This window comes from Corvus moneduloides, chromosome 22, assembly GCF_009650955.1.
Source record: "Corvus moneduloides isolate bCorMon1 chromosome 22, bCorMon1.pri, whole genome shotgun sequence".
Lineage (NCBI taxonomy): Eukaryota > Metazoa > Chordata > Aves > Passeriformes > Corvidae > Corvus > Corvus moneduloides.
In genome coordinates this window covers 7,602,839-7,628,821 of record NC_045497.1, presented here as the reverse complement: position 1 = coordinate 7,628,821, position 25,983 = coordinate 7,602,839, and the positions used below count along the sequence as shown (strand labels likewise).

Here is a 25,983-nt window from a genome sequence, read left to right as displayed (position 1 = left end):
AGCGGGCAGCCTCCAGCCAATCAGCGCAGTGCCGCGCAGCCTCCAGCCAATCAGCGCCAGCGCCCCGCAGCCCCAAGCCAATCAGCGACAGACAGCTCCGCGGCGCCGGCACGCAGCGCAAACGCCGCCGCCCGGGGGAGGAGGGAGGGAGAAGTGAGGGAGGGCCCCGCCGCCCTCTGCTCTCGGACACCGCGGTGGGCCAAAAGCGGCTTTGCCGGAGCCGCCTTTGCCGGAGCCGCCTTTGCCCCTCCTGCGCTTGGTGTCGGCGGTGGCAGCCAAGGCGAGGGACTGCAGGCGGAAGGGTCGGGGCTGGGGGATGGTGCAGGCGCTGTTCGGAGCTCCCTCGGAGCCTGCGGGAGCTGGAAGGGGAGAGGAAGGGGTTGTGGTGGGTGGCTGCAGGACCGCAAAATGCGGCTGTGCCCTGCGAGAAACTCCTGAGAGGTCAAAGGGTTGAGGCAGAATTGGTCCTGGGTGGGTCGCCATTTGATTCCTCACGGAAAAAGAGGAAAATGAAGAGTGCCGGCGGTATCTGGGAAAAGGAGGTTACCTTGGTCTGGGTGCAGGATCTGGCCGGCTCGCCGGCATCGGAAGTAGTTGCTGGCGGTGGTCTCGCTGTCGCTCCTGTTCAGCACCAGCCTGCAGTGGTCCAGGTGGGAAACGCTGTCAGCAGCCCCAGCGATAAGGCGAAATTGGTAAAATGGGACAGAAATGGAGGAGGAATGGGCCATACCGCTGGCTCCCCGCTCTCATTCGAGGGGCTTGTCCGGGCAGGTTTGGGCTGTGGGAAGAGGTGGCGTTAAGGGTCGTTGTGTGTAGAACAATCACTGCTGCCCTGACTGCGCTCCCTGATCCCGGCACTGCTGCCCTGACTGCGCTCCCTGATCCCGGCACTGCTCAGATTCCCGAGGGAGCCGCACCTCGTGCCACCTTAGATCGTGTTATTCAAACTTTCCAGACAACCTTTTTGTAGAAGATGTTATAACTGCACACAGCCTGTCACAGCTGCGTGCCTGCATCACCCTCCTGACATCTACAGCACCTTCCTCTCACCTGGGCCCTGTCCCCTTACCTGCGGGCAGGTGGGTTTTTTGAATATCAGGCTCTGGAATTTTCCAGCAGCCGCTCTCCTCATCCCAGACGGATTCATGGCTGATCTTCTCCAGGTTGCTGTAGTTGCAGTCGCGCTGGACGAGGGACTGCACCTGATCCAGCAGCTGCTGGCAGAGCATCAGGTCCCGCTCCTGGCGCTGGTTGGTGCTCAGATAATCCATCTTTTCCAGCCCAAACTCCAGCTGCAGCTCTTTGATCTCGGTCTGGCCAGCCCGAAGCTGGCCACAAAACAAGTGGTCAGGATTATAAGGCAGAGAGACTGATGGTTACTATGAGTACAGGAATTTGCCAGGCAGAGAAAGACAGTCAGGAAAGCTTCAATATTTGGAAACATTTCTAATTTAGGTACAAATTAGCATGAAATTTGTGTGCAGAGATTATTCCATGTCTGTTTTAAAGAAAGATTTCTCATGTTTCTCCACAGGGATGATTTTTGAATGAACCTGAAGCTAATCTTACTGTTGTGGTGTTGGAACTCTTGGAAGTTCCTAACTTCGTTTAAAAAGGTGCAATAGTTATTTGATAACTTAAATACCCAAATACAGCAAGTCCTTCATGTGCAGGTCTAGGACTGTACACACAAATGTAATTTTTTTTGCAGCCCCTCTGATTCTGCCACTAAATATCAGAGCAAAACTGATTTTCAAGTGTTTTGAAAATGAAGATTTTAAATGTAAAATTTAAGAGTGTTACTTTTATGCTTTATTTCTCCCCCCAGAAAGTGTGCTTAGAACTGATGGGAGCTGCAGCAGATCCATAGGTCAGCAGAGGGAGTCGCATCCCCTCCCATCCCAACACATCCTCCTCCAGCCAAGTGTCACACACCGAGCCTTTAAAACTGGTGGGGCTTGGGCTTCAAAAGCTTAATTCCCCACCTGAGGGCTGTTGCATCTGGGATTTTGCAAAAACCCACACAAACCACGTGGTGTATGAAATATTGACACAGCCAGAGTCATTCTCTAAACCTACAGCCCTAAACCCTGTAACGTAAAAAACGGGGATGTAGAGGAGGAAGGAGCTGCTCCCTCACCTTTTCCTGCACCTTCTCCAGCATCTTGCTCTTGGCTCAAACCTCCTCCTGGATGGAGTCGTAGACGTTGAGGAGAGCCCGCTCACTGCTGTCCTGGTTGGATTCCTGCAGTGCAGCCACCAGCTGCAGCCTCCGCTTGTCCGCGTATTTCTTCCGGCGTTTGTGCTTTTCCTTCAGGTCCTTGTTTTGAGCTTGTTCTCTCTCCCCCGACCGCCTGCTGCTCCAGCATCTGCAGCCTGGAGAAGGGAAACACTTCTCTGAGCTTAGTGGTACTAAGAACCGGCTGCACAAGCATGGAGGATGCACGTCCTTCCATGGGTGACATTTAGGGAGACACAGAAACTTGGGAATTGTGATAAGATTTTTTGCCCTGAGTTATCATGGCAAATTCTACTTATTATTAACAGTTTCTGTCATAAATAGAATCCCAGAATGGTTTGGGTTGGGAGGACCTTAAAGACCATCTTGTCCCACCCCCTGCCATGGGCAGGGACACCTTCCACTACCTGGCCTTGGACACTTCCAGGGATGGGGCAGCCACAGCTGCTCTGCGCAAAATATTCCACAAAGGCAAAGCATGTGTTACTCCAAACACCTCAGTCAACAAGGATGTCCAGAAATCCATATCTACGCTCACAAAATTCTCTTTAAATCCCTTGTTTTGTGTAATGTATATTTAAATTCTTATTTAAATAAACATTGAATATATTATTACATTTAGGGTTTTTTTAAGATGCACAAAAGGTGCCAAAATTACACAGAGTGTTATTTTAAATGGTGGATGTGGGAGTGGTAGAGCTGAAACCCACAGTTCCATTTTGGGGTAGTATCAGCCACAGTTGATGATTTGTGTGACCTCAGCGTTGTTAATGGAGCACTGGCACAGGCCTGTATTTGAAATCATGCTCTGACATGGAAATAAAGCCATGCTCCAGAGCCATTCCTTTGTCTGCGCAGGATCTGGAGCAGAGCAGATAGCTCAGGTAGGCCAGCACTGGCTCAAATTGGCTGATAAGCCCTTTACTGATAACAGCCTCTTAATTATCTCCAAACCCTCTGAAATGGCTCATTCTCCCCCAGAACTGACCTGCTATTCTGCTGCACTGCTCCCGCCAGGCGACCTTCCCCTTCCTTTGCTTAATACACGATTGAATCCAAGGATTCAATCCTTGCTCTGCTGAGCTGCCCCGATGTGTAAAGCTTCAACAGGCAGCTTTGAAATCCCCATGCCTGTGGAACCAAACCCTCCTGCCCAATCTGCACAGAACCTGGATTTAACAATGTGATTAGAAGGGCATTTTCCCTCGTTTGACACAAAAGGAATAGGATTAATTCTTGCAGTAGGACCAGTCCTGCAATAGGACCACTAACATTTGATATCCAAATGAAGGGTCTCTTTGAAGATCTCTCCATTAACAGACAGAACTGCCCACAAATTACAGACACTGCTGTTCTGCAATTCATAGCAGCTCCTTTTTGAACCAGGAGAGACCCAACAGAGCGAGCACATGCCACAGGAAAGCTGAAAGACTGGTTAAAACCCACAAAAGGGCTGGTTAAAACCCACAGAACTGTTCAGAATCAAACTCTGTCATCCACAGCATATCTCAGGTTGAGCTTTTCTAATTGTGATCTCGTTCTGCACAACAGAGTAAGCGAGAAACCAGCAGAATTTGCTTCAGTTGTGTATTTCTGGAGCAGCCCAAGCCCCCCATGCTGCTTCAGTACATGGTGGTGTACTCTGGCTGAGGGAATTCTCTCAGGACAGCTCTCACATGGAGAAAACCTTGAACGGGGTTGCCTTTGAGATGGGCTGAGCACAAGTCTTGAGCCTGCATCCCTCATATCCCAGCCCTGTCCTCCAGGAGACAGTGCCCCTAAAATAGGATTATTGGGAAATTTTGCTGTCAGTTTTTTGCTGATGTGCTGCAAACACTGTGAGACGCATGAGCTGGAGGCAAAAGTGGCCTCAGTGATGGGCGGAGTCCATCCATGAGGCACAGGACAGCTGCTGCCTTACCTGTAGGTACATGAGAGGGCTCCAAGTACCCTTCAAGGACCTCTTTCAAGAGGAAAAGGAGGCATCTCTATAACTTGTGTGGGCACTTAAGACTCCCCTGCCTGCAGCTCCAGGCAGGATTTGTTACCAGGAACACACACTTTTTGGCATCCACGTCTGCTGACTTGAACATCCCCATTTTTCTCTCACAATTCTGGCGCTTGGCCTCACCGAGCGCCGCGAGGAACAGCTCTTCATCCACCCAAACAGGGCAAAGTTACTTTTGGGGTAAAAACAGCCTGGAGAAGAGAAGGCTCCAGGGAGACCTTAGAGCCCCTCTTGCTGCCCTAAAGGCACTCCAAGAAAGCTGGAGAGGAACTTTGGACAAGAGCCTGGAGTGCCAGGACAAGGGGGAATGGCTCCCCACTGCCAGAGGGCAGGATTAGATGGGATATTGGGAAGGAATTGTTCCCTGGGAGGGTGGGCAGGCCCTGGCACAGGGTGCCCAGAGCAGCTGTGGCTGCCCCTGGATCCCTGGCAGTGCCCAAGGCCAGGCTGCACGGGGCTTGGAGCACCCTGGGACAGTGGAAGGTGTCCCTGCCATGGCAGGGGGTGGGATGGGATGAGCTTCCCACCCAAACCAGTTCATCATTTTAACTCACATGTGCCTGATTTGGGGCTGCACTGACAGCTGGAGCTCAGCAGCTGTGGTGTCATGGCAGAAGGCACCTGCTGCTGCTTGTGGGTGCTGCCCAGGGGACAGTTGGCATGAGCAGGGATGTCACTGACCTAGCAAGCACCAGCTGCTGGTCTGCAGGCAGGGAAATCCCCGGGGCAGTGACAGCTCCCACTGCTCCAGCACTGCCCCTGCTTACCCCACCAGTGTCTGTGACAGTGCCAGGTACTGCTGAATGCTGGGGACAAAAGGAAAACAAAGGCTGTAGCTCTGGAAAGACGCAATGAGAGTCCTGGGGGAGATAAAGCACAACATTACCCACTCAGGTTTATTCATCCCGAGGGGAGAAGGAGCCTCAAGGGTACCTGGGCTGACATTGGCTCTTCCTGCGCTGAAGCAACACCAGCTTCATGTGAAGGTGTCTGGCCAGAGGTCGTTCTAGTCCATGTGTCAGCTGAAAAGAGGAAATCCCCACAATGTTGGTAATGAGCTGTGAAAAACTAGACATAGATCTGTGAAACCATCCCCCAAAGCCTTCACCCAAAGCTAGGAATGACGTGTTTGAAAGGAAAAGGACTGTCATTCACCTACTTCTGCTCGTCAGTAAAAACCATGAAAGACCAAGAGGGTGTATCAGGTAAGGAATGCAGATTGTACAGGGCTGGGAGAGCCTGGCTCCAAAAATAATCCATTTCAGAGGCTCTGATTTGTAATCAGAGGGGAAAAAATAAAGAACCTCTCAAGCCTTCACCTTAGAAACTGATAGCACCAAAAGTGAAGAATATAGGTTCCACGATTGCTAGTGGGTGATAAGTGCTGTATGAGCACATTGCAAACCATGCCCTGAGGCACTGCGGGTGTCAATGAAAAGTAGTAACGGAGAGGAGAGGAGAGCTGGCAACAATTTACAGGATGTGAGAGGAATATCTGCCTTGCAGTGAGCGATGGTGTGGATAATCCACCGGGAGAGCAAGTGCTGCAGCACATTTGCATACGGAGGGAGAGACTGCGGCAGCCACCCCGCCCTCGGGAATGAGAGTCCAGTGGGATTGGGACAGAGCAGTGACCTCTGCTCCAGAGACACGCTGCCCTCAGCCAGGGGGAACTCTGCTACGTGGGCAAAAAGCAGGTGTTTCATTCAAAAATGAGGCTTTTCATTGCCTCAAGGCTTACAGGGTTGGGTCAGGCTGGTCCCGACAGGGAAAGAAGTCAGGGAAATAGGGGAGAGGACAAAGCTGGGACAGTCTTAAATCTGGCCCAGGAGAGGCAGAGTTCCTGCTCCTGCTGTGGATAAGGGCGGGTTGGGAGCAGGGACTGCTCCTGCCAGGCAGCATTGCTGCAGTAGCAGCCGCTGCCTTTTAAAGGCTGCAGTGGCTGCCACAGATCTGACTGCAGAAACAGCCCCTGCTCCTGAGCGCACCTGGGCTTGGCTGCGCAGCCTCCACCCGCCTCCTCCACACCTGCTTCCTTCCTGAGGAGATCCTTGAGAACAGACACCTTGAGATCAAAGTCATCCCTCAGGCTGCTGATGTCCTTCTCCAGGTGGGTGCGGGGCGCCTGCTCCGCTTGGTAGCTGGCCTGGAGCCGGGCCAGCCTCTCCTTGTACTCCTGTAAGGCACAGCAACAGCCCTGTGACTGTTCCCGAGGTCACATCCAGCTCCATTCCAGGTCACACCTTACACCCATCCCAATACAACTCCACCACCCCGTATTCACTGACATTTTCTGTAACTTGACACAGTAGTGATGGAAAGTGACTCTTCAGCCCTAGAAATGGCTGCCTTGGGTGATTGTGGTGCCCTGGAATGAACTTTCTAAAGAGCAAGGAGAGAGTTTTGTTTCCCCCTGGCTCCTCATTCTTCCTCCTGGCTCTGTATTCCTCATTTTCTTCATCTCTGTTCCTAGCATCTTTGACTACTGCTTTCCTCAACTCTGTTCCTCCCTTCTCTGACAATTTCACATGTAGTTCCTCCAAAAATTCTTCCTGGGAATACATTCTAATCCATCTCCAGAGAGGTGGGAACAAGAGGTGGGCTGTAATAAGGCACATGGCCTCCATAACACATGGTCTGTTCATAGGAGAAGTCCAAGGATTAGAAAATAGAGAAAGAAATAGAAAAAGAGAAGTGTTCTGGAAAGGCTGAACCATATTTGTAATGATTACTATGACAAAGTTTTAGTCAAAGCCACTCAAAGTTGGATATCCCTTCCCAACTTACTTCTCCGATCAGCTGCTTCTCTGCTTCCAGATCCACCTGGGGTTTGAGGCAGGGAGCTGGATTTGCTCCCAGGTGAGCAGCCTCAGCAGGTAGAAGCCCTACAAAGCAAAGTAGAAATAAAAATCACTCACAGTCACTGGGTGGGACTGTCTGCAGAATTCCTGGCAAGAGAACAAAGAAGGTGGGTGCCAAGAAAGAACATGGCAACCCCTGTGCTCCTTCAAACCACGCTCGCTGCCAGAACACCCACTGGCCCGGGGCTCCATAGGTGTGGGGAGAGAGGGAGAGGTTCCAGCTTCAGGGGAAACATGAAAGTGAATTTAATTATATGGTATTTATAGATACAAATATCTCTTTCAAAGAATAACAGGAGGCTTTTTTCCAGGGCTATGCTACAGACTTGGGACATAAAAGACACTGGGAAGATGAAAAGTGCAAGGAAATTACCTTCTTTGTTCACAGCTATTTCTGAAAGGTGGCAGAAGGGAGGAAAAAGTCATCCTACAGCCTTATTCCCCTGCTGAAAGTTGCCCTTTTAAAATTCTTCCCAGGTGATCAGCTCCCTAAAGACTGCTTTTCCCCATTTGTTCCTACACTTGCTGTTCCTCCTCCAGAGGAAAGAGCAAGTGTGCTGAGGCTGGGCTGAGCCCTCAAGCACTGCCCTAAGGGGGGCAAAACTTCTCTTGTAGTGCCAAACATTCACATGGTAGGAGAACAAGAGCTGAATGCTCACTTTGAAAACATATATATATACATATACACATATACATATATATATATATTCAGTAAAGAATTTTACAGTATTATTTCTTTTGCAGCTCATTTTTGTTCTTCTGGCCGAAACCTCTCTTCTGCAACTGACCAAATTCTAGCCACAATCACCAAAAATAATGAAGGATTTGAATCATGTCAGCATTTTCTAACAGAATTTGTCACTATTGAAAACACTGGATTATTGAGATGGTCTTTGCCAGTGGAATAAGGTCAATTTGGCAGCAGTGAAGGAAAAGTCTGTAACCAGAATGGAGAACTCTTCCTCCAACAGGTAAGGGAAAGGTTGAGGTGAAATTTAGCTAGCATTTTATGTGTAAAACCCCCTTTTTTGACATCTCTGCAGCCAATAAGGGCTCTCCTACCCGACAAGTCACTTGTGCCCATGTGTTCAGCCAGAATGGCCTTCAGCTTCTTAACTTCCTCCTGATATTCCCTCAGCAGCACATCCTTGGGGTCCTCGTTGATGCAGGGCTTGTTCCTGATGTTCTTGGCTGGATTTGCATAGCGCAGGGTGCTGAGGCTTTCCTCACAGCTGTCATCAGCCGGAGACACGCACGCCACCATCAGGGTCCTGGTGTTCCCTCCCAGGGAGTCCTGGAGCAGCCTGGTCAGCCTGGAGTCTCGGGAGGGAATGTGTCTGCACCTGCCATCGACCAGGGCCGAGATGACGTTGCCCAGGGCGGACAGGGAGAGGTTGATTTTGGTGGCCCTGTTGAGCCGCTCCCCCGTGGCACCAGTTCTTGACTGTCTCTCACTTCCTGCCAGATCCACTAAGTTGAGTTTGGCAGCCCTAAGGTGGTCCTGCCCTCGCTCATCTGCATGGAAACAATTCCCACATAGCTCTTAGAAGGAAGCATCTCAACAGTCAAGAGCCAGGACTCTCTCAGCACCACGTCCTGCTCCAGCCCTGTTCTCTGTCTGCATTGGGGCCCTGACTCCCTGAAGCAAATAAAGATCTGTTTAACCTTAACACTGCACATTTTAGTGCTTTCCTCAACAGGATCCACAATAAAAATTCATGCCTGTTCTTACTCTCCCAGTGAGCTCTGAACACACACACACTGCCCCCTTCATATATTTCCACAGTATTTACAATTTCAGCCAGAGAAATCAGAGAAATTCAGCCTAGATTGAGGGCCCTGCACCAATCTGGAGCACAGAAGAGGAGTGCAAATACTTCTTCTTCCCTGTTGGGATTAAAATTGGGACTTGACAGACCCACACAATGCATCCACTGTCTGTACTAATTCAGGAACTCCCTAAATCCCTCACTTACTGAGTGGAAAATGAGGTACTGTCATCAACATCTGGAACCACAATTTTGGAAGATGTTGTGTGACTGAAACAGCTGAAGAAAAGGAAGCCAAGCTGTTTGCAGCCAGGGTCAAAGACAAGGCAGAGATTAATTTTCTGGTCCCAGAAAAGCCCTCTCCACTGTTTGGACCCAGTGAGGCAGCTCTTCCAACTAAAGAAATACCAATAAGATACTCATGAAAGGAAAATTAGTCGCTAAAACTTTATTAAAGGATTCTTCCATCTTTTAAAAATATGCCCTATGATTAAGCTCAGTGAAGGAATTGTCAGGTGATATGACCTGAATGGTTTTGGTTGGGAGGGACCCTAAAACTCATCTCATTCCACCCCTGCCATGGGCAGGGACACCTTCCACCATCCCAGGTTGCTCCAAGCCCCGTCCAGCCTGGCCTTGGGCATTTCCAGGGATCCAGGGACAGCCACAGCCGCTCTGGGCACCCTGTGCCAGGGCCTCCCCACCCTCACAGAGAAGAGGATTTTTCTCCTGGACCTACAATCATTTGGGATCTAAGGGTAGCTGTGGGATGATGAGTGACCACACAGATCCTGCACCCTGCTAGGCCCAGGCCTAAGGCAGGACATCCAGGTAGCCACCTCCAGTGCAGATTTCCATCCTGACAGTGAAGGCAGAGTGGGGCCGGGAGGAGTCCTTGTTCATGAGGGTGAAGAGCACTGCTCTGTTCCTGCAGCCCGTGTCCACCAGCTGCTCACACTGTGCCACGCTGGGCACGGCGTGCAGGGACAGCCCCTTCACGAACACCCCCTGCTCTGGGTGCTCCTTCAGCTGCCAACAGGACAACGCAAACCAGGTCAGAACCAGAGGCACTGAAACCATGGAAAATTACACTGGGAATGGCCGGGAAGCTTGAGTGCTACATGAAATTAAACTGCAGTATGAGAAAAGCACATCTGACTGCCACCAAAAAGCCTTATTTCTGAAGGAGGAATAAAACCACAGAAAAAGAGGGAACCACCTTCATGGCTAAAAGAATTTAAGTTAAAAAAGTTGCTGATTGATTCAGACGTCCCCCAGGCCATGAGGAACCCAGCTCCTATCCACCCTCCACCTTCTCTATTATTAAGCTGCATATTTTAAACAAGAATCAAAATACATCTCACCTATTATGGCAAAGGCTCTAAGATCTCCTCAATCATAGGAAGCTTTTTTTAATATCAAAGCACAGATACAATATTCCCAGATATTGTTCCCAGTGCTTTGCTGAACTCTCTGCTCTGAGTGGGCGGCTTGAGCTCACTGACAGCATTCCCAGAGTCACACCCGTCACACACAGGTGAACTGTCATCATTTTTCTCCAGATTAATAAATTTTTAAATGAGCAAAAATCCTATCTGGGCCCCTTGGTTGGGGCAGAGCATTAAATACCCAACAGCACCTTCTCAGTAATTATCAACCACACAGATGAAAAGTTTCATACAGAATGCTAATAAGCAATGGAAATATCCAAAGTTTTGAGTTACCCATCAAACCTACATAAAAAATACAAATAATCCAGAGATCCCTGCACTCCTACACCAGCCCCCTCCACACTGGGAATTTTAAATGAGCTGAATTAATTTTCCACAGCTCTGTTACACCCCACATCTGCTAAGTTCATCACTAAAACTATCTTTATCATGTCAGCTGGGATATCGAGATACAGTTGTCACGACAGAGCAACACAGACCACGTTTGGCACTGTGACTTCCAAGGAGGAGGCTCAGATACTTCAGTGATGTTCACAAGAAATGATGTAAAATAGTGTTTGCTGTTAAAAAATCCCACAGAACATAGCAAAAGTGGCTGAAAACTTAACTGGGTGGGATTTATCCTTGTTCCAAAGCCACGATGCCCGGGATGAATCCAGGTACAGTCACAGCCAAAGTGTTCATACACTGTGACTTGCCTGTGCTACTGAGAACCCCAGGACTGGCCTGGCTCTGTCTGGGGGCGTTGCAGAGTCCCCAAGGAACACCTGACCAAGGACATGGCTGTAGTCACTGAGGTGAAAGGCAAAGGAATGAGCAAAAATGGGATTCGGGAGGGAATTGGGGGACGCAGAGGAATGCAGCGGGTCAGCCTGGGATTTGTTTCGGCAGGACACGACTCCCTCAAGCATTCAGTGGAGGCAGCAACAGGCAGAGTGACAGAGTTACCCTGGAAACTGCTCTGCCCAGCTCCTGCCCTCCCAGTGCCAACTGCATCACCATGGAAACCCGTGTCACCGCGGATGTGGAACAAAGGATGGGAAACTGCAGCAAGAAGTCCCCTTCTCCCACTCTCCCTCAGCACCAGACAGGTGAAGCACACTTGGAACATGGAGCAGAGAGGGGTTTGCCTGCCTTAAAGCCAGAAAGCTGTTAGAAATATCTACCCTGTAAGGCAGTTTGGGTCTGTTGCCATCCCAGAGTGTCTCAAGGTGCTACTGCCTTGGTTTTATTTACCAGTGCAGTCCTGCAAGGAAGCAAATTGGGACAGGAGGTTTCTAGCTCCCTCCAGGAACACATACAAAAAGATCTGCAAAGCCACCAAGAGGTAAATTTTATAAAGATCAGCCCCCTGATTAGGATTTCAGGAGAGTTTACCCTCCTGTGGTCCTGTAAACTTCACATGTGTTCCCATGGGGAGTAATACGTGCTGTGGCCCCTCAAAATGGATCAGCCTTTTTGGTTTAGGCAGCTAAAGAGATCATCCATGGCTCCACTGGATCAGATTTAACATTTATAAGGCCCAGAATTCTCCTGCTTTAGAGACAAGCATGAGATGAAGAGGATGAGGAAGAAACTGCCCCATGGGCACTTTATTCCATCCTTGTCCAGTAAGGGACTTTCACAGAACTGCTGCTGAGCTACCAGCCACTATCATGTGGGATACACCACACACGTCTCCAGCTGCATGCTGTTCCTAAACTTTCACTGAAGTCCCTCAAAAGCCCCTCTTAGCTTCCATATTCCTCACATAACTTCATATTCTGGCACTCAAGCTTCTGACAGAGACCATTGCTGCACTTCTGTAAGTCATGGTAACACCCATCTGAGCTAATTAAAGCACTTAATTAAGACACCATGAGTCCGCCTCACCTCCAGCTTCTGCTTGGTGTCAGCTCCTAGAAGGTCTCGTATGTCCTCACTGTAGATCTCCAGGTAGGAGGCTCTCAGCCAGAGCTTGGCATGTTCAGCACACTGCACAACACAGGGAGGATTTGGGGAGAGGCTGCACAGCACGGGCAGCCCACAGAGCCCCTCCCACAGCTGGGTGCCCACCACCCATCAGCACCCCATCCAATCTCCCCTGGCAATTCAATCCAGCTGGAACCACTCAACACTGCAAGGGACTTTTGGTCCTTCCACACCTCAAGTCCATAATGTCATGTGGGATAAGGGTGCAGTCCATCCGACTGTGCACAGGCCTCAGCTTAAGGATGAGAAGCAGTGCACCCCAAACCTGTCCCTATTCACACTTCATGTGCCATCAGCACTCACTTCTTGAGATAGGACACCAAAAAAGTCTTTCTAGTAAAAACTTACCGACAGGATTTCTTTCACACCCACCTGTGTGCTCTCAAAGATGTGTTCAAATGCCCTGGGAAGGATCCCTTTCTGTGAGGAAGGATCCACAACTCCCTGCATGGTGAATGACTTCCCACTGCCACTCTGGCCACAGGCAAAGATGGTGCCATTGTAGCCTTCTGTGACACCCTGGAAATGGGGAAAAAACCAAAGAAAACTACCATCATCTTTGCCTAACTGGAAATACATTGTCCAGAGTCATTCCCACCCCCTAAAAGGTATTTTAAAGAAAGAGCTAGAAGTAAACATCAAACAGCTGCTTAATCTCCACACACCATCAGAATATAGTAATTACAAAATTAGCATATAAATCAATGTTTTTCTCTTAAAACTGGGAATCTTGAAGCAATGCAGCTGTTGAAAAGCAGTTGACAACACCAACACTTAGAAAACCAGAATATTTTTGCCATAGGGCACAAAATCTTATGAGATTGAAAGAGACAACTACAACAATAGTTGGTTGTAGGGTGGCCAAAGGGATGGTCTCTAGTTTTGAATAAGTTTTGATTGGCAAGCTGCTCACTGTCACTTGTCCCTATTTCAGAGAAGTGTGGTAGGAACAGAAAATAATTGGATTTCTTAAGGTTTAAATAAGAAAAAAAGAACCTATTAATCTAGTATCTTCTGTTTCTAGCCCTGCTTGTTCTCATGATCAGGAACTTCCATCTTAAAACCATCATGAGCCATTTAATCCATGTTACTTCTTCTAAAAAAAACTTTTTTTTGGGGAGGGAGGTTGGTCTTTTTTTGCTTAACAGGTTCATTTCTCACCACAGCTGTTTTCTGTGCTCATCTGTTAACAAGGAAACAAATGGATCCCCTCTCATTTTGCCAGTCTAAGCAAGGCTGAGGTTTGGGTTGGGAGGAACCTTAAAGTTCATCTCATTCCACCACCCTGCCATGGGCAGGGACACCTTCCAGTGTGGGGAAGATCAAGTGGATCCTGCTGCATTTAGGGATCACCTGTAAAACTCCTCAGCCCATGTCTCAGGCTATGTGTTCACAGAATATCCTCAGTTGGAAGGGACCCAGAAGGATCAGAGTCCAACTCCTGGCCCTGCATGGACACCCCAACAATCCCACCCTGCGCCTGAGAGCATTGAACACATGCTCCTGGAGCTCTTTCTCTCATTGTGGTGCCCAAAACTGCCCCCACCCCTGGCTGTGTGGGGCTGCCCTGGGTCCCCACTGACCTCCACAAGCAGGTAGGCGATCTCATTGTAATGGGCTTGGTGCTGTGCTCCTCACTGAACGCCCCGTTGAAGAAGAACTGCCCGGGGGGCTCCACAGGAGGCACCGGCCCCACCACTGTCCACACCAGCGATCGCCCAGCACCCCAGGGCATGGCCACCTTCACTGCCTCCATGGCCATCGCCCCAGTCACACACACCGGGGTCAGCCCCACACACACCGGGGTCAGCCCCACACACACACGGGGTCAGTCACACACACACCGGGGTCAATCACACGCACACCGGGGTCAGTCCCACACACACCGGGGTCAGCCCCACACACACGGGGTCAGTCTCACACACACACGGGGTCAGTCTCACACCCACACGGGGTCAGTCACACACACACGGGGTCAGCCCCACACACACCGGGGTCAGCCCCACACACCGGGGTCAGTCACACACACACCGGGGTCAGTCCCACACACCGGGGTCAGTCACACACACACCGGGGTCAGCCCCACACACACGGGGTCAGTCTCACACACACACGGGGTCAGTCTCACACCCACACGGGGTCAATCACACGCACACCGGGGTCAGTCCCACACACACCGGGGTCAGCCCCACACACACGGGGTCAGTCTCACACACACACGGGGTCAGTCTCACACCCACACGGGGTCAGTCACACACACACGGGGTCAGCCCCACACACACCGGGGTCAGCCCCACACACCGGGGTCAGTCCCACACACCGGGGTCAGTCACACACACACCGGGGTCAGTCCCACAAACACGGGGTCAGCCCCACACACCGGGGTCAGTCACACACACACCGGGGTCAGTCCCACAAACACGGGGTCAGCCCCACACACACGGGGTCAGCCCCACACACACACGGGGTCAGTCCCACACACACCGGGGTCAGTCCCACACACACCGGGGTCAGCCCCACACACACCGGGGTCAATCACACACACACACGGGGTCAGTCACACACACACCGGGGTCAGTCCCACACACCGGGGTCAGTCACACACACACACGGGGTCAGCCCCACACACACACGGGGACAGTCCCACACACACCGGGGTCAGCCCCACACACACCGGGGTCAGCCCCACACACACGGGGTCAGCCCCACACACACACCGGGGTCAGCCCCACACCCACACGGGGTCAGTCACACACACACCGGGGTCAGCGCCACACACACCGGGGTCAGCCCCACACACACACGGGGTCAGCCCCACACACACACGGGGTCAGCCCCACACACACACGGGGACAGTCACACACACACCGGGGTCAGCCCCACACACACACCGGGGTCAGCCCCACACACCGGGGTCAGTCCCACACACCGGGGTCAGTCACACACACACCGGGGTCAATCACACACACACCGGGGCCAGTCACACACACACACGGGGTCAGTCCCACACACACCGGGGTCAGTCCCACACACACCGGGGTCAGTCCCACACACCGGGGTCAGTCCCACACACCGGGGTCAGTCACACACACACCGGGGTCAGCCCCACACACACGGGGGTCAATCACACACACCAGGGTCAGCCCCACACACACCGGGGTCAGCCCCACACACACACGGGGGTCAGTCACACACACACCGGGGTCAGTCTCACACACACCGGGGTCAGCCCCACACACACCGGGGTCAGCCTCACACACACCGGGGTCAGCCCCACACATCGGGGTCAGTCACACACACCGGGGTCAGTAACACACACACCGGGGTCAGCCCCACACACACCGGGGTCAGCCCCACACACACACGGGGTCAGTCACACACACCGGGGTCAGTCACACACACACGGGGGTCAGTCACACACACACCGGGGTCAGCCCCACACACACACGGGGTCAGTCTCACACACACCGGGGTCAGCCCCACACACACCGGGGTCAGCCCCACACACACCGGGGTCAGTCTCACACACACACGGGGTCAGTCACACACACACCGGGGTCAGTCCCACACACACCGGGGTCAGCCCCACACACACCGGGGTCAGCCCCACACACACCGGGGTCAGTCTCACACACACGGGGTCAGCCCCACACACACGGGGTCAGCCCCACACACACCGGGGTCAGCCCCACATACACCGGGGTCAGTCCCACACACACCGGGGTCAGCCCCACACACATCGGGGTCAGTCACACACACACCGGGGTCAGTCTCACACACACGGGGTCAGCCCCACACACACACGGGGTCAGTCTCACACACACGGGGTCAGCCCCACACACACACGGGGTCAGTCACACACACACCGGGGTCAGCCCCACACACACACGGGGTCAGTCACACACACACCGGGGTCAGTCTCACACACACCGGGGTCAGTCTCACACACACACGGGGTCAGCCCCACACATCGGGGTCAGTCACACACACACTGGGGTCAGTCTCACACAGCGGGGTCAGCCCCACACACACACGGGGTCAGTCACACACACACCGGGGTCAGTCACACACACACACGGGGTCAGTCACACACCCACACGGGGTCAGTCACACACCCACACGGGGTCAGTCACACACACACCGGGGTCAGCCCCACACACACACCGGGGTCAGCCTCACACACACCGGGGTCAGTCCCACACAGCGGGGTCAGCCCCACACACACACACCGGGGTCAGCCACACACACACACGGGGTCAGTCTCACACCCACACGGGGTCAGTCACACACACACCGGGGTCAATCACACACACACCGGGGTCAATCACACACACACCGGGGTCGGTCACACACACACTGGGGTCAGACTCACACCCACACGGGGTCAGTCACACACACACCGGGGTCAGTCACACACACACCGGGGTCAGCCTCACACACACCGGGGTCAGCCACACACACACACGGGGTCAGTCTCACACCCACACGGGGTCAGCCACACACACACGGGGTCAGTCCCACACCCACACGGGGTCAGTCACACACACACCGGGGTCAATCACACACACACCGGGGTCAGCCACACACACACGGGGTCAGACTCACACCCACACGGGGTCAGTCACACACACACCGGGGTCAGTCACACACACACCGGGGTCAGTCACACACACACCGGGGTCAGCCTCACACACACACGGGGTCAGCCCTACACACACACCGGGGTTAGCCCCACACACACACCGGGGTCAGTCACACACACACCGGGGTCAGCCCCACACATCGGGGTCAGCATTCCCCCTTCCCCCCCAGGTCACCGCACCCATCGAGACCAGCCCCACACGCCCGGATCTGCCCCACACGGTCTCACTCGGCGGGACTGGGCGGCACCGGGGGCTGGGAAGGGGCTGGTGCACGCCTAACCCTGGGGGTCTGCACCCATTTTGGGGGGGAAGCACTCATCCCTCACTGGGGGACGCAGGGGAAGGACCCTCGAGCCAGGGAGGCTGGGGGAGAAGGGGAAAGTACAGAAGGAAAGAGCTGGGGAGGGACAGAGGAAAAGAGGGAAGTTGGGAACAAGTCTCAGGGGGAATTATGGCAGAGAGGAAACCTGAGGGGAAGCTAAGGGCGGGAAACCCAAGGGCAAGAAACCCTTAGGTAACTTTTGGGAGCCGAGACACGCCCAAGGGGGACTGAGCAAGGGAAAACCTGAGCTAACCCTGCCGGTGCCGCGCTGGCCGGAGGGCGAGCAGAGAGCCTCGAGGGGCCGGGAGGGCTGAGGGCGGCGGCGGCGGCCCCGCGCATGCGCGAGTGAGCGCACGCGATCGCCGCAGAGACCGGGGCCGCACCGGGAGAGAGGCCCCGCCCGCGGTGTCACGTGACTGGCGCGGGCGGGCGAGGGCGCGCGCGCACACGTGTGCGAGCAGGGGCGCGCGAGGACAGGTGTGCAAGGAGGGGCGCGCGAGGACAGGTGTGCAAGGAGCGGTGCGCGAGGACAGGTGTGCAAGGAGGGGCGCGCGAGGACAGGTGTGCAAGGAGCGGTGCGCGAGGACAGGTGTGCAAGGAGGGGTGCGCGAGGACAGGTGTGCAAGGAGGGGCGCGCGCACGTGTGCAAGGAGGGGTGCGCGAGGGCAGGTGTGCAAGGAGGGGCGCGCGAGGGCACGGGCGCGCGCGTGCGTGGGAGCACAGGTGCGTGGGGGCGCGAGCGCGTGATGGCGATGGCAGCGCTGCCCCGCTGTGCCGTGCGCGGGTGCGAGCCCTGCTCGTGCACGAGGGGGCGAGCACGGGGCTGCGCAGCCTCGCGTGAGCGCACCCCTGCAGCAGTGCGTGAGTGCGAGTTCCTGGGGCGCCTGGGCCCGAGAGTGCGGGCACACGCGTGTGAGCACACAGGTGTGCGGCGTGTCACGCCGTGGGGTGGGTGTGAGCAGCCAGCAGAGCCCCGCTCCGGATGCACGAGAGCCATTTATTGGGGGAGGCGCCAGACAGCCCGCGGCAGCGGGGGGGATAAGGCAGGCGGCAGCGAGTTAAAGCTCGGGGGTGCTGGGGGACAGCCGTGCTCGGGGAGCGGGGCCGGGGCTACCCCCGCTCGTGCTGCACCCCGATGGGGGCGGCGGGGGCCCAGGCGGCCTCCCCCGCCCCGGCGCCGGCCCCGCCACCGGGGTCCCGCTCCTCATAGCCGGGGTTGCGTCGGCCGGGGGCCAGGCGGCAGAAGCAGCCTCCCCGTGTCCCGGAGTAGTGGGCCAGGAGGGCGGCCACGCTGGCGAACTCGGTGTTGGAGTGCTGCCGTCGGGAGAGAGGGGAGAGGGAGAGGTGAGCCCCCCGTGCAGGCTGTGCCCACGCACCCCTGAACTGAGTGTGCCCGCGCAGCAAATCTCTGCGTGCCCGCGTGCCAGCACACCCACGCGCCACACACACCCCTGGTACCCACGGAGCCGAGGCACCCACGCACCAGGACACAGGTGAACACGTGAGTCCAACACACCCGTGCACACCTCTGCGTGTGGCACTGGGGCACCGTGTGTCTGCACACCCACAGATCAAAGGCACCCTGACCAGTGCACTTGTGCATCGCGTATCTGTGCGTTAGTGCACCCAAAATTCAGGTGCGTTTATACAACGAAGTGTGGATGCACCCACACCCGGGGGTACCTGTGTGCCACGCCCAGATGCACCTGTGCCCCGAGGCCCCTGTGAATCGATGTCCCCGCGCACTGACACCCCTGTGCGCACCCACACCCGTACACCTGAGCCCATCCCTGCGCCAAGGCACCAGTGCAGCCATGCACAAGCACACCACCAGCACGGTGCATCAAGTGCATGCACACACCAGTGCATCAAGGCACAAATGCACTTACAGCCCCGGTGCACCCACGCATGGGTGGTCCAAGCACACACAGAACATCAAGTAAATGCATGTACACACCAGTGCATCCATGCATGGGCACACCAAATGCAGTCATACATGCACCCATGCACCAAGGCACAGCACACCAGTGCAAGCACGCACAGATGAGCCAAATGCACTCACACCCACGCGCAGACACATCCCATGCGCTTACCCAGGTGCAGCCCCGAAGCGAACGCCCCCTGCCCTCATCCACGGACACCCCCTCACCAGCAGCCCCGGACTCACCTCCACGCAGAACCGGCCCTGGTGTGTCCTGGCGAGGCCGTAGGACACGACGCCGCAGGGCGCCCGCACCCACAGGCACCAGCGCTTGGGCAGCCCGGGCTCGGGGCGCAGGAGGAAGGCGCCGGGCACGTCCCGCCGCAGCAGCGCGACCCCGGCGTCCCTGGGGACGAGGCGGCGGTGGGGCCGGGGCCGGCGGTGGGGCCGGGGCCGGCGGTGGGCGCAGGGCTGGCCGTGCCGAGGATCAGGTGCTCGCGCACTCACCTGGCGATGCCGGCGAAGGCCCACACGCTCTCGGCCAGGACGCTCTCGTTTTCGGGCAGGAAGGCAAAACTCCTCGTCCCTTTGCTCTCCCATCCCGCCGCCGCTGCGGGAGCCCGTTAAGCCCCTCTTCGCCGCCAAACCCCCGTGGTACTGGGGCTGTGTGTGTCCCCGTGCCTCAGTTTCCCCCCCGGCACTCACCAGCGTCGCGGGGGTGCTGGTGGAGCTGTCCCTCGCCCCCGCAGTCCCGGTAGGCTCCCGAGCGCAGCACTTTGCTCCGAATGGCTTTCTTGCGCACCAGCACCGGCGAGCAGTAGGGATTCCCCGGGCGCCAGGCTCTGCCTTCCGCCTCTGGCCGCCGGTCCTGGGGGATGGACAGGCCGTGAGAGGGGTCTGGGGGCTCTGGCCATTCCCGTGGGGAATGTCACGTGAAACACCACACGGAAAAATGCTGTCCAAAGTATGCAACAGCAAAAAAGCTGTGCAAAACACCACGCAAAAAAACCCAGAAGAGAGCAGTGTGGGGGGGGGGGGGAAAAAAAAAGTTGTGCAAAACACCATGGGGAAAATGCAGTGCAAAAAATGCTGTGCAAAATGTCATGCAAAAAACATCGTGCAAAAAAATCACCCTGCAAAAAATGCAGTGTAGAAAATGCCATGAAAAAAACCACCATGCAAAATACGATGTGCAGAAGAAATGCCATGAAAAACACAATGGAAAAATCCCATGCGAAAAAATCACCATGCTGTGCAAAAACACAGGGCAAAAAGAAGAAAACCCACTGTGTAAAAATACCCTGCAAGAAATGCCACACCAAAACAGCCATGCAAACCACTGCAAAAAGTGCCATGTAAAAAAGTTATAAGGAATAGTGCTGTGTAAAAAAAGTTTTTCAAAAACATATGAAAAAGAAAATGCTGTGCAATAATGCCAAGGAAAAAAACGCACTGTAAAACCTCCTGCAAAATCGCTGTGCAAAAGAATTGCTGTGCAAATTGCCCGATGCCAAACGCCAGGCAGGAAAAGGCTCTCAAGGAAAGGCCATTTAAAACAGGCTGTGCAAAGCAGCGTGTGGGCATGGGCTGTGCAGGGTGGGCCCTGCAAAACGCGACCCTCAAAATACCGTGTGAGAAAAGGCTGTGCAAAGCACTGTGCACACACCACTGTGCAAAGAAAGGCTGCACAGAGAGGAAATGCAAGGGAACACCATGCAAGACACCAGGTAGTGACAACGCGCTGCACAAAACGCGAGAGAAGGCCGTGCAAGAGCTGCCTGGGCGAAGACCGCGCAAAAAACCCCTCTGCTAAAAGCACCATACACAGACTGCTGTGAAAGAGACGGGGCTGTCCTGTGCAGGACCAGGAGCTGGATGATCCTTGTGGATCCTTTCCAGCTCAGAATATTCTGTGCGAAGGAAAGGCCGTGCAAGAAAAGGCAGGCGAGACCCCGTGCACAGACGGGCTGTGCCAAAGCACTCCCGCAAGGTGCCGAGCAAGGAAACACCGTGTGGAAATCCCAGGTGTGAGAGCACCGTGCCCGCAGACGTGCGAAGGAGCAGCCGCCGGGGCAGGGCAGGGCAGGGCAGGGCAGGGCAGGGCAGGGCAGGGCAGGGGCACCTACCCCGGTGCCCAGCGGGCCGAGGCCGGCGGGCGCGGGCAGGCGCCGGAAGGACACGAGGGCGTTGACGTTCCGTGACACCTCCTCGGGGTTGAGGGGCTCCCGCAGCACCCCCGGCCCCGGGAGCTCCCCCTCGCCTGCCTGCTCCTCGGGGTGCGCCAGGAGGTAGCAGAGCTGGAAAGAGCGGCAGAGCAAGAGGTGCAGGGTCTGGACCTGCGGGAGGAGAAAGACGCTGCGTGCAAATATTAAAAATAATAATAATTATGGTGTTTTGGGGGTGCGGGGGGGGTTTGGGCCACCACCTCTCCCGGGAGCCCCACGAAGAGGTGGCAGAAGAGGGTGCTGGGGGGGCTGTGGGGGTTGCGGGCCACGAAGGCGAACTGGCGGTCGGGGAGCCTCCAGGTGCTGTACAGGATCCGGCGCAGCGCGTGTGCCATCAGCAGCGTCTGCAGGACCGGGAGGGGGGTCAGGGGCACCCAGCACCCCTGGCCCCACCAGGGTCACCCCTATTTGCACACACAAAGCAGCTTTTCAAGAGAAAAGCAATGCTCAGAGAGGTGCAGCCCCACAAAGCACCTTTCCAGCAGAACACTGACAGCTCCCCAGCACCCCTGACCCCCTCAGCACCTCTGACCCCTCCTCCCAGCACTCCTGACCCCCCATCTGCCCCCCCAACACCCCTGACCCCTCCCGGCATCCCTGACTTCCCTCCCCAGCTCCCCTGACCCTCCCAACACCCCTGCAACACTCCTGACCCCCCTACTCAGCCTCCCTGATCCCCAGCACCCCATCCCCCTTGACCCCCCCAGCCCCCTACCTCCCCATCAGCACCGTAGACCTTCAGCCCCTGCAAGCTGAACCTCAGCATCACCGACCTCCTCCTGGGACAGTCCTGTCGGGGGAGATGTGGCACTGGGGGGTCTGGGCTGTGGCCCCTGTGGGTGCCCCGATTATTTGGGGTCCCCTGTGTTTCCCGGCGAGGGGAGCAGTGGTAGATAGATCCCGACCTTCAGCGTCCGCAGCTGCTCCTCCAACCTCCCTGCTCGCTGCTGCAGGTCCAGCTCCTCCACCGTGAATGATCCCACATACTGGACGGGCAAAAACCCACCCGTGTCAGCAGCAGCCTCCCACGATGCTCCCCCAGGGAAACCGGCCCACGCTGAGATGATGGTTTGGGGAGTCGTGAGGGTGCAGCAGCACCCAAATCTCATCTCGGGGTGTCCATCCCCCACCCCGCCCATGGGTAAGTCACCTCTGCTGGCTTGGTGACGCTCCGGGCTCGCTGCTGGGGGGCCGCAGGGTCCGGCCCCCGCCCATTGCCCGGCTTCTTCTTCATGGCAGCGGGGTTTAGGGTGAAGGCTGGGTCAGGATGGGGTTAAGCAACTCCGATGCCACATCTGGGTTATCCGGAGCCCTCCAGGGTGGTGGTGCTGGAGCAAGCAGGGGGAGCCTGGGTCCTGCCCCCGGGCACTGTCCCTGCGAGGAGGGAGGGGACAGACACAACCTGCCCCCACTGTCCCCCTGTTTCCAGCCCGCTGAGCCCTGGGGAGGTGCTGCGGTCCCTGCGCGGAGCTCCCCAAGTCCTGACGCCAATGCAGATGTCCCCAGGTCCCGGCCGCAATAAAAGGGTCCCTGTATCTCAGACCCAACACGAGGGTCCCCCTGTGAGCCCAGGTGCCATGCAGGGCTCCCCACAACCTGACCCCGACCCCAAGGCAAAGGTCCCTGTGTCCCAACCCCAACAAAAGGGGTGCGTGAGGGTCATCTTCTCTTCCTGAGCTCCATTCGAGGGTCCCATGCCCCCATTCCAAGCAGCATGCAGGCAGTCCCCCACGTCCTGATCCCGACGGTGATGTGAGGTTCCCCAAATCCCCACCCCAAACGTGATGGATGCAATGTCCACATTCCACCCCCCAAATGAAACCTAAGCAATCCCTGCATGCAGAACATACACTCTGGACCCCAAGCGAGGTGCATGCAGTCCCACATCCCGAACTCCAGCAAGGTTTTGGGGTCCCCCCACGTCCTCCCCCTCCCGTGCTCCATCCCACTTCCTGCGGGCCACGCAGCACTGAGACCCCCGCGGCTCTCCAGGGGGCAGCAGGTTTGGGGGTGCTTTTTGGTGCAGAGCAGCCACGGAGGAGTGCACCGGGCCCTTCTCCAGCCACCCAAAGGGGGCTCGTGCCGGGGACCGGCGCAACTCGTGTCACAGAGGCCCCGCCGCAGCCGCCTGGGTGCAAACGCGTGAAAAGGAGGGGGGGGGGGGGGGGTCCGGCTGCCCCAGGCGCATCCGAATGGTGGGGGGAGGGTCCCTGCGGTGCCGTCTCCCCGTCACAAGCGCAGGTTGGCCCCTCTCCTTCCCGGCACAATTTGGGGGGTCTCCCCCCTCCCCCAGCCAATCCGCGGACAGGCAGCCCCCAAGCCCCGCCCCCCTTTTCCCACGCTTCATTTCTCAATGGAGCCCCCAGCCCACCGGCCACCCTGGGGGTCCCCAAGGGAGGGATGCTGACCCCCAAAATTTAGGTGGTGTGTGACACCAGACACTAAGCATCCCCTGGGACTCCCATCCCGCTGGACCCCCCCGGCTCACGGGCAGCTCTCGCTTGGATGGCTCCGGAGAAACGCAGGTGAAAAATTCCCGCTGCTCCTGCTCTCGGCCTCCGCCGGTTGTTTTTCCCTCGCCGGTGGCTCCCCCGGCAGCTCCGGCCGCGGCGCAGGGATGCTCGACCCGTGGGTGTCAGGCCCTCGCCGCCAGCCAGGCCCCGGCGAGCCCGAGCCCACCGAGCCCACGCCGGGCACGGGGCAGGCAGCAAACTCCCATTTCCTGCCTCCGATCTGCCCGCGATGAATCACCGCAATTTTCCTCCTCGGTTCTCTCCGTTTCTTGGAAGCGACGGCGAGCAGGAACGCTCGCTCGGGATTTTGGAAAACGCGGCGGCAACTGATTTTCTCTGCGTCTTTTCCCGTCTCCTCTGGCGTGCCCGGCAGAGCAGCGATTTCTAACCCTGACACGTACACACGTGGTTGCTCGCTCGCCACCCCCTGCCCTGATGCTCAGACCCTTTTCACCCCAATTTCTACATGCCCAGTGGAGTTCTCCCCACTGCTGCCTGCTTTTGCTGGAGAAAAGAATGAAGAGGGGTGGCTCTGGCCTCACTGCAGAGCAACCACGTAAACCAGAGCCTCCCTCACACCCTCCGGGCCAGCCAGAGCGAAGCTGCCCCCAGCCCCAGGGATGAGCTTGGCTCCTGGAATGGGAAAGCAGCAGTTTGGGAAGGAGCTGGGGTGTAACCCTCGGTCGTGCATCCAAAAATTCCTGTCTCGTGCCCCAGCAATCCTGAGGGTGTGAGGAAAAGGCCTCAGCATTGAAGACCAGTAGCACTGAAGCCTTGGGTCACCGCCAGCTGCTTCGAGACACCATGAGCTGCGATGGCAGGATCAATTGATACTGGAGAAACCGTGGAAAAAAAGGAAAAAGAAATAGGACAGATGGGGCTGAAGAGACAACAAAACGGAGCCCAGTCTGGCCAGGAAGCGGAGACTGGAGGAGAGCGAGTGGCAGAGCCTGCACAAACCCCCCAGAAGGCATTTGCTCTGCTGGCAATGAAGATTTTCCAATTCAACCCCAGACACTGCTCCTGGGAAGAAAGGATCACTCCTTTGGATTAAATACAACCAACCCCGTGGCTTTTGTTTTGGCTCGGTGTGCAGCAATCACTTAATTCAAACCACAGCCAGAGTCTGGTGATGAGCAAGGTTTTGGCACAACCCTTAATTCAAGGTGTTCCTGCTCAGATGTGAGAAATCTGTGTCATCCAGAGCAGTGTTTTAACAAATACCCATGAGATTGTTGGTGTGGGAATGCCATTGGGAAGAGGGAGGTTGAAAAACGCCCAGCAACTGGGTGAAGACTCCTTGTCCCCATAAATATCCTAGCACTGAGAAGTTTCTCCAATTCATCTCACCATAATGCCAACAAACTCCACGGCTTTGGTACAAGCAGCCCCAAGAACAAGCTATTGACTAACGTTTCTAATTGCTTTACATCCCTGTGGATCATTCTTTGATCAGAGCTTTCACTCTGTTTCCCATCAGCTGTGATTTTTAACCTGCTGTTTGTACCCTTCTTACAGGGATGCGAACAATTCAGGCCATTTCTATAGGAAATTTTTAAACTCTGAGTTAGAGGTAGCACACTGGGACAGCAGCAGAAAGGAATAAATTCAATGAAGTTGTTTTCTCCCTTTCAGTGTGTGTAATTCCCCTCCTCACAGCTCTTTGCAGCAGCACATTGGAGACTGTCAGGTCCCATTGGCATCACTGCCCTGGGCATGGCAGCGCCAGGGACGTGCTTTGAGGGCAGGTGCTGCTCTGTTGAGCAGGGCAGGGGGAGAAGGTTTCAGCTGGGTTTTTGTCCCCACTGATCACTGACAGGGGAGAAGAGGACCAGCAAGAGGTTCCAACAGAGCTTTTTTTCTCACTCACCTTTGTCTCCAGAGAAACCAGGGAAGGAAAAGGTCAGGAGTTGGTCCAACTACAGAGCTTGGCAGTGGCTCAGGCTAAATCACGCTGGCTTTGAACAAAGATCTGCCTCTGCAGCAATCCGTGGTGACTCCACTCCCTCCTCTCCACCTTTCCAGGAGGAGAAGCTGTGGTGAGGAGAGAATGGACACAG

General features: G+C 55.6%; 1 protein-coding gene across 1 annotated transcript; it reads right to left on the bottom strand.

The window, feature by feature from the left end:
- Nucleotides 1-9: 9 nt before the first annotated feature.
- KIF17 (kinesin family member 17) lies at nt 10-25,926 on the bottom strand. Its single transcript, XM_032131331.1, is given in 30 exon segments — nt 10-359; nt 548-660; nt 726-789; nt 885-893; nt 1,070-1,328; nt 2,141-2,341; nt 2,343-2,376; nt 4,929-5,045; nt 5,048-5,053; nt 5,181-5,269; nt 6,313-6,423; nt 7,035-7,132; nt 8,171-8,623; nt 9,717-9,906; nt 12,201-12,302; nt 12,672-12,818; nt 13,883-13,914; nt 13,917-14,127; nt 17,986-18,148; nt 18,379-18,578; nt 19,432-19,591; nt 19,693-19,795; nt 19,891-20,053; nt 21,312-21,521; nt 21,611-21,754; nt 22,126-22,200; nt 22,316-22,396; nt 22,561-22,784; nt 23,899-24,756; nt 25,794-25,926. Coding segments are annotated over 28 exon segments (3,897 nt in total). The 5' UTR covers nt 22,645-22,784; nt 23,899-24,756; nt 25,794-25,926; the 3' UTR covers nt 10-81.
- Nucleotides 25,927-25,983: the final 57 nt, after the last annotated feature.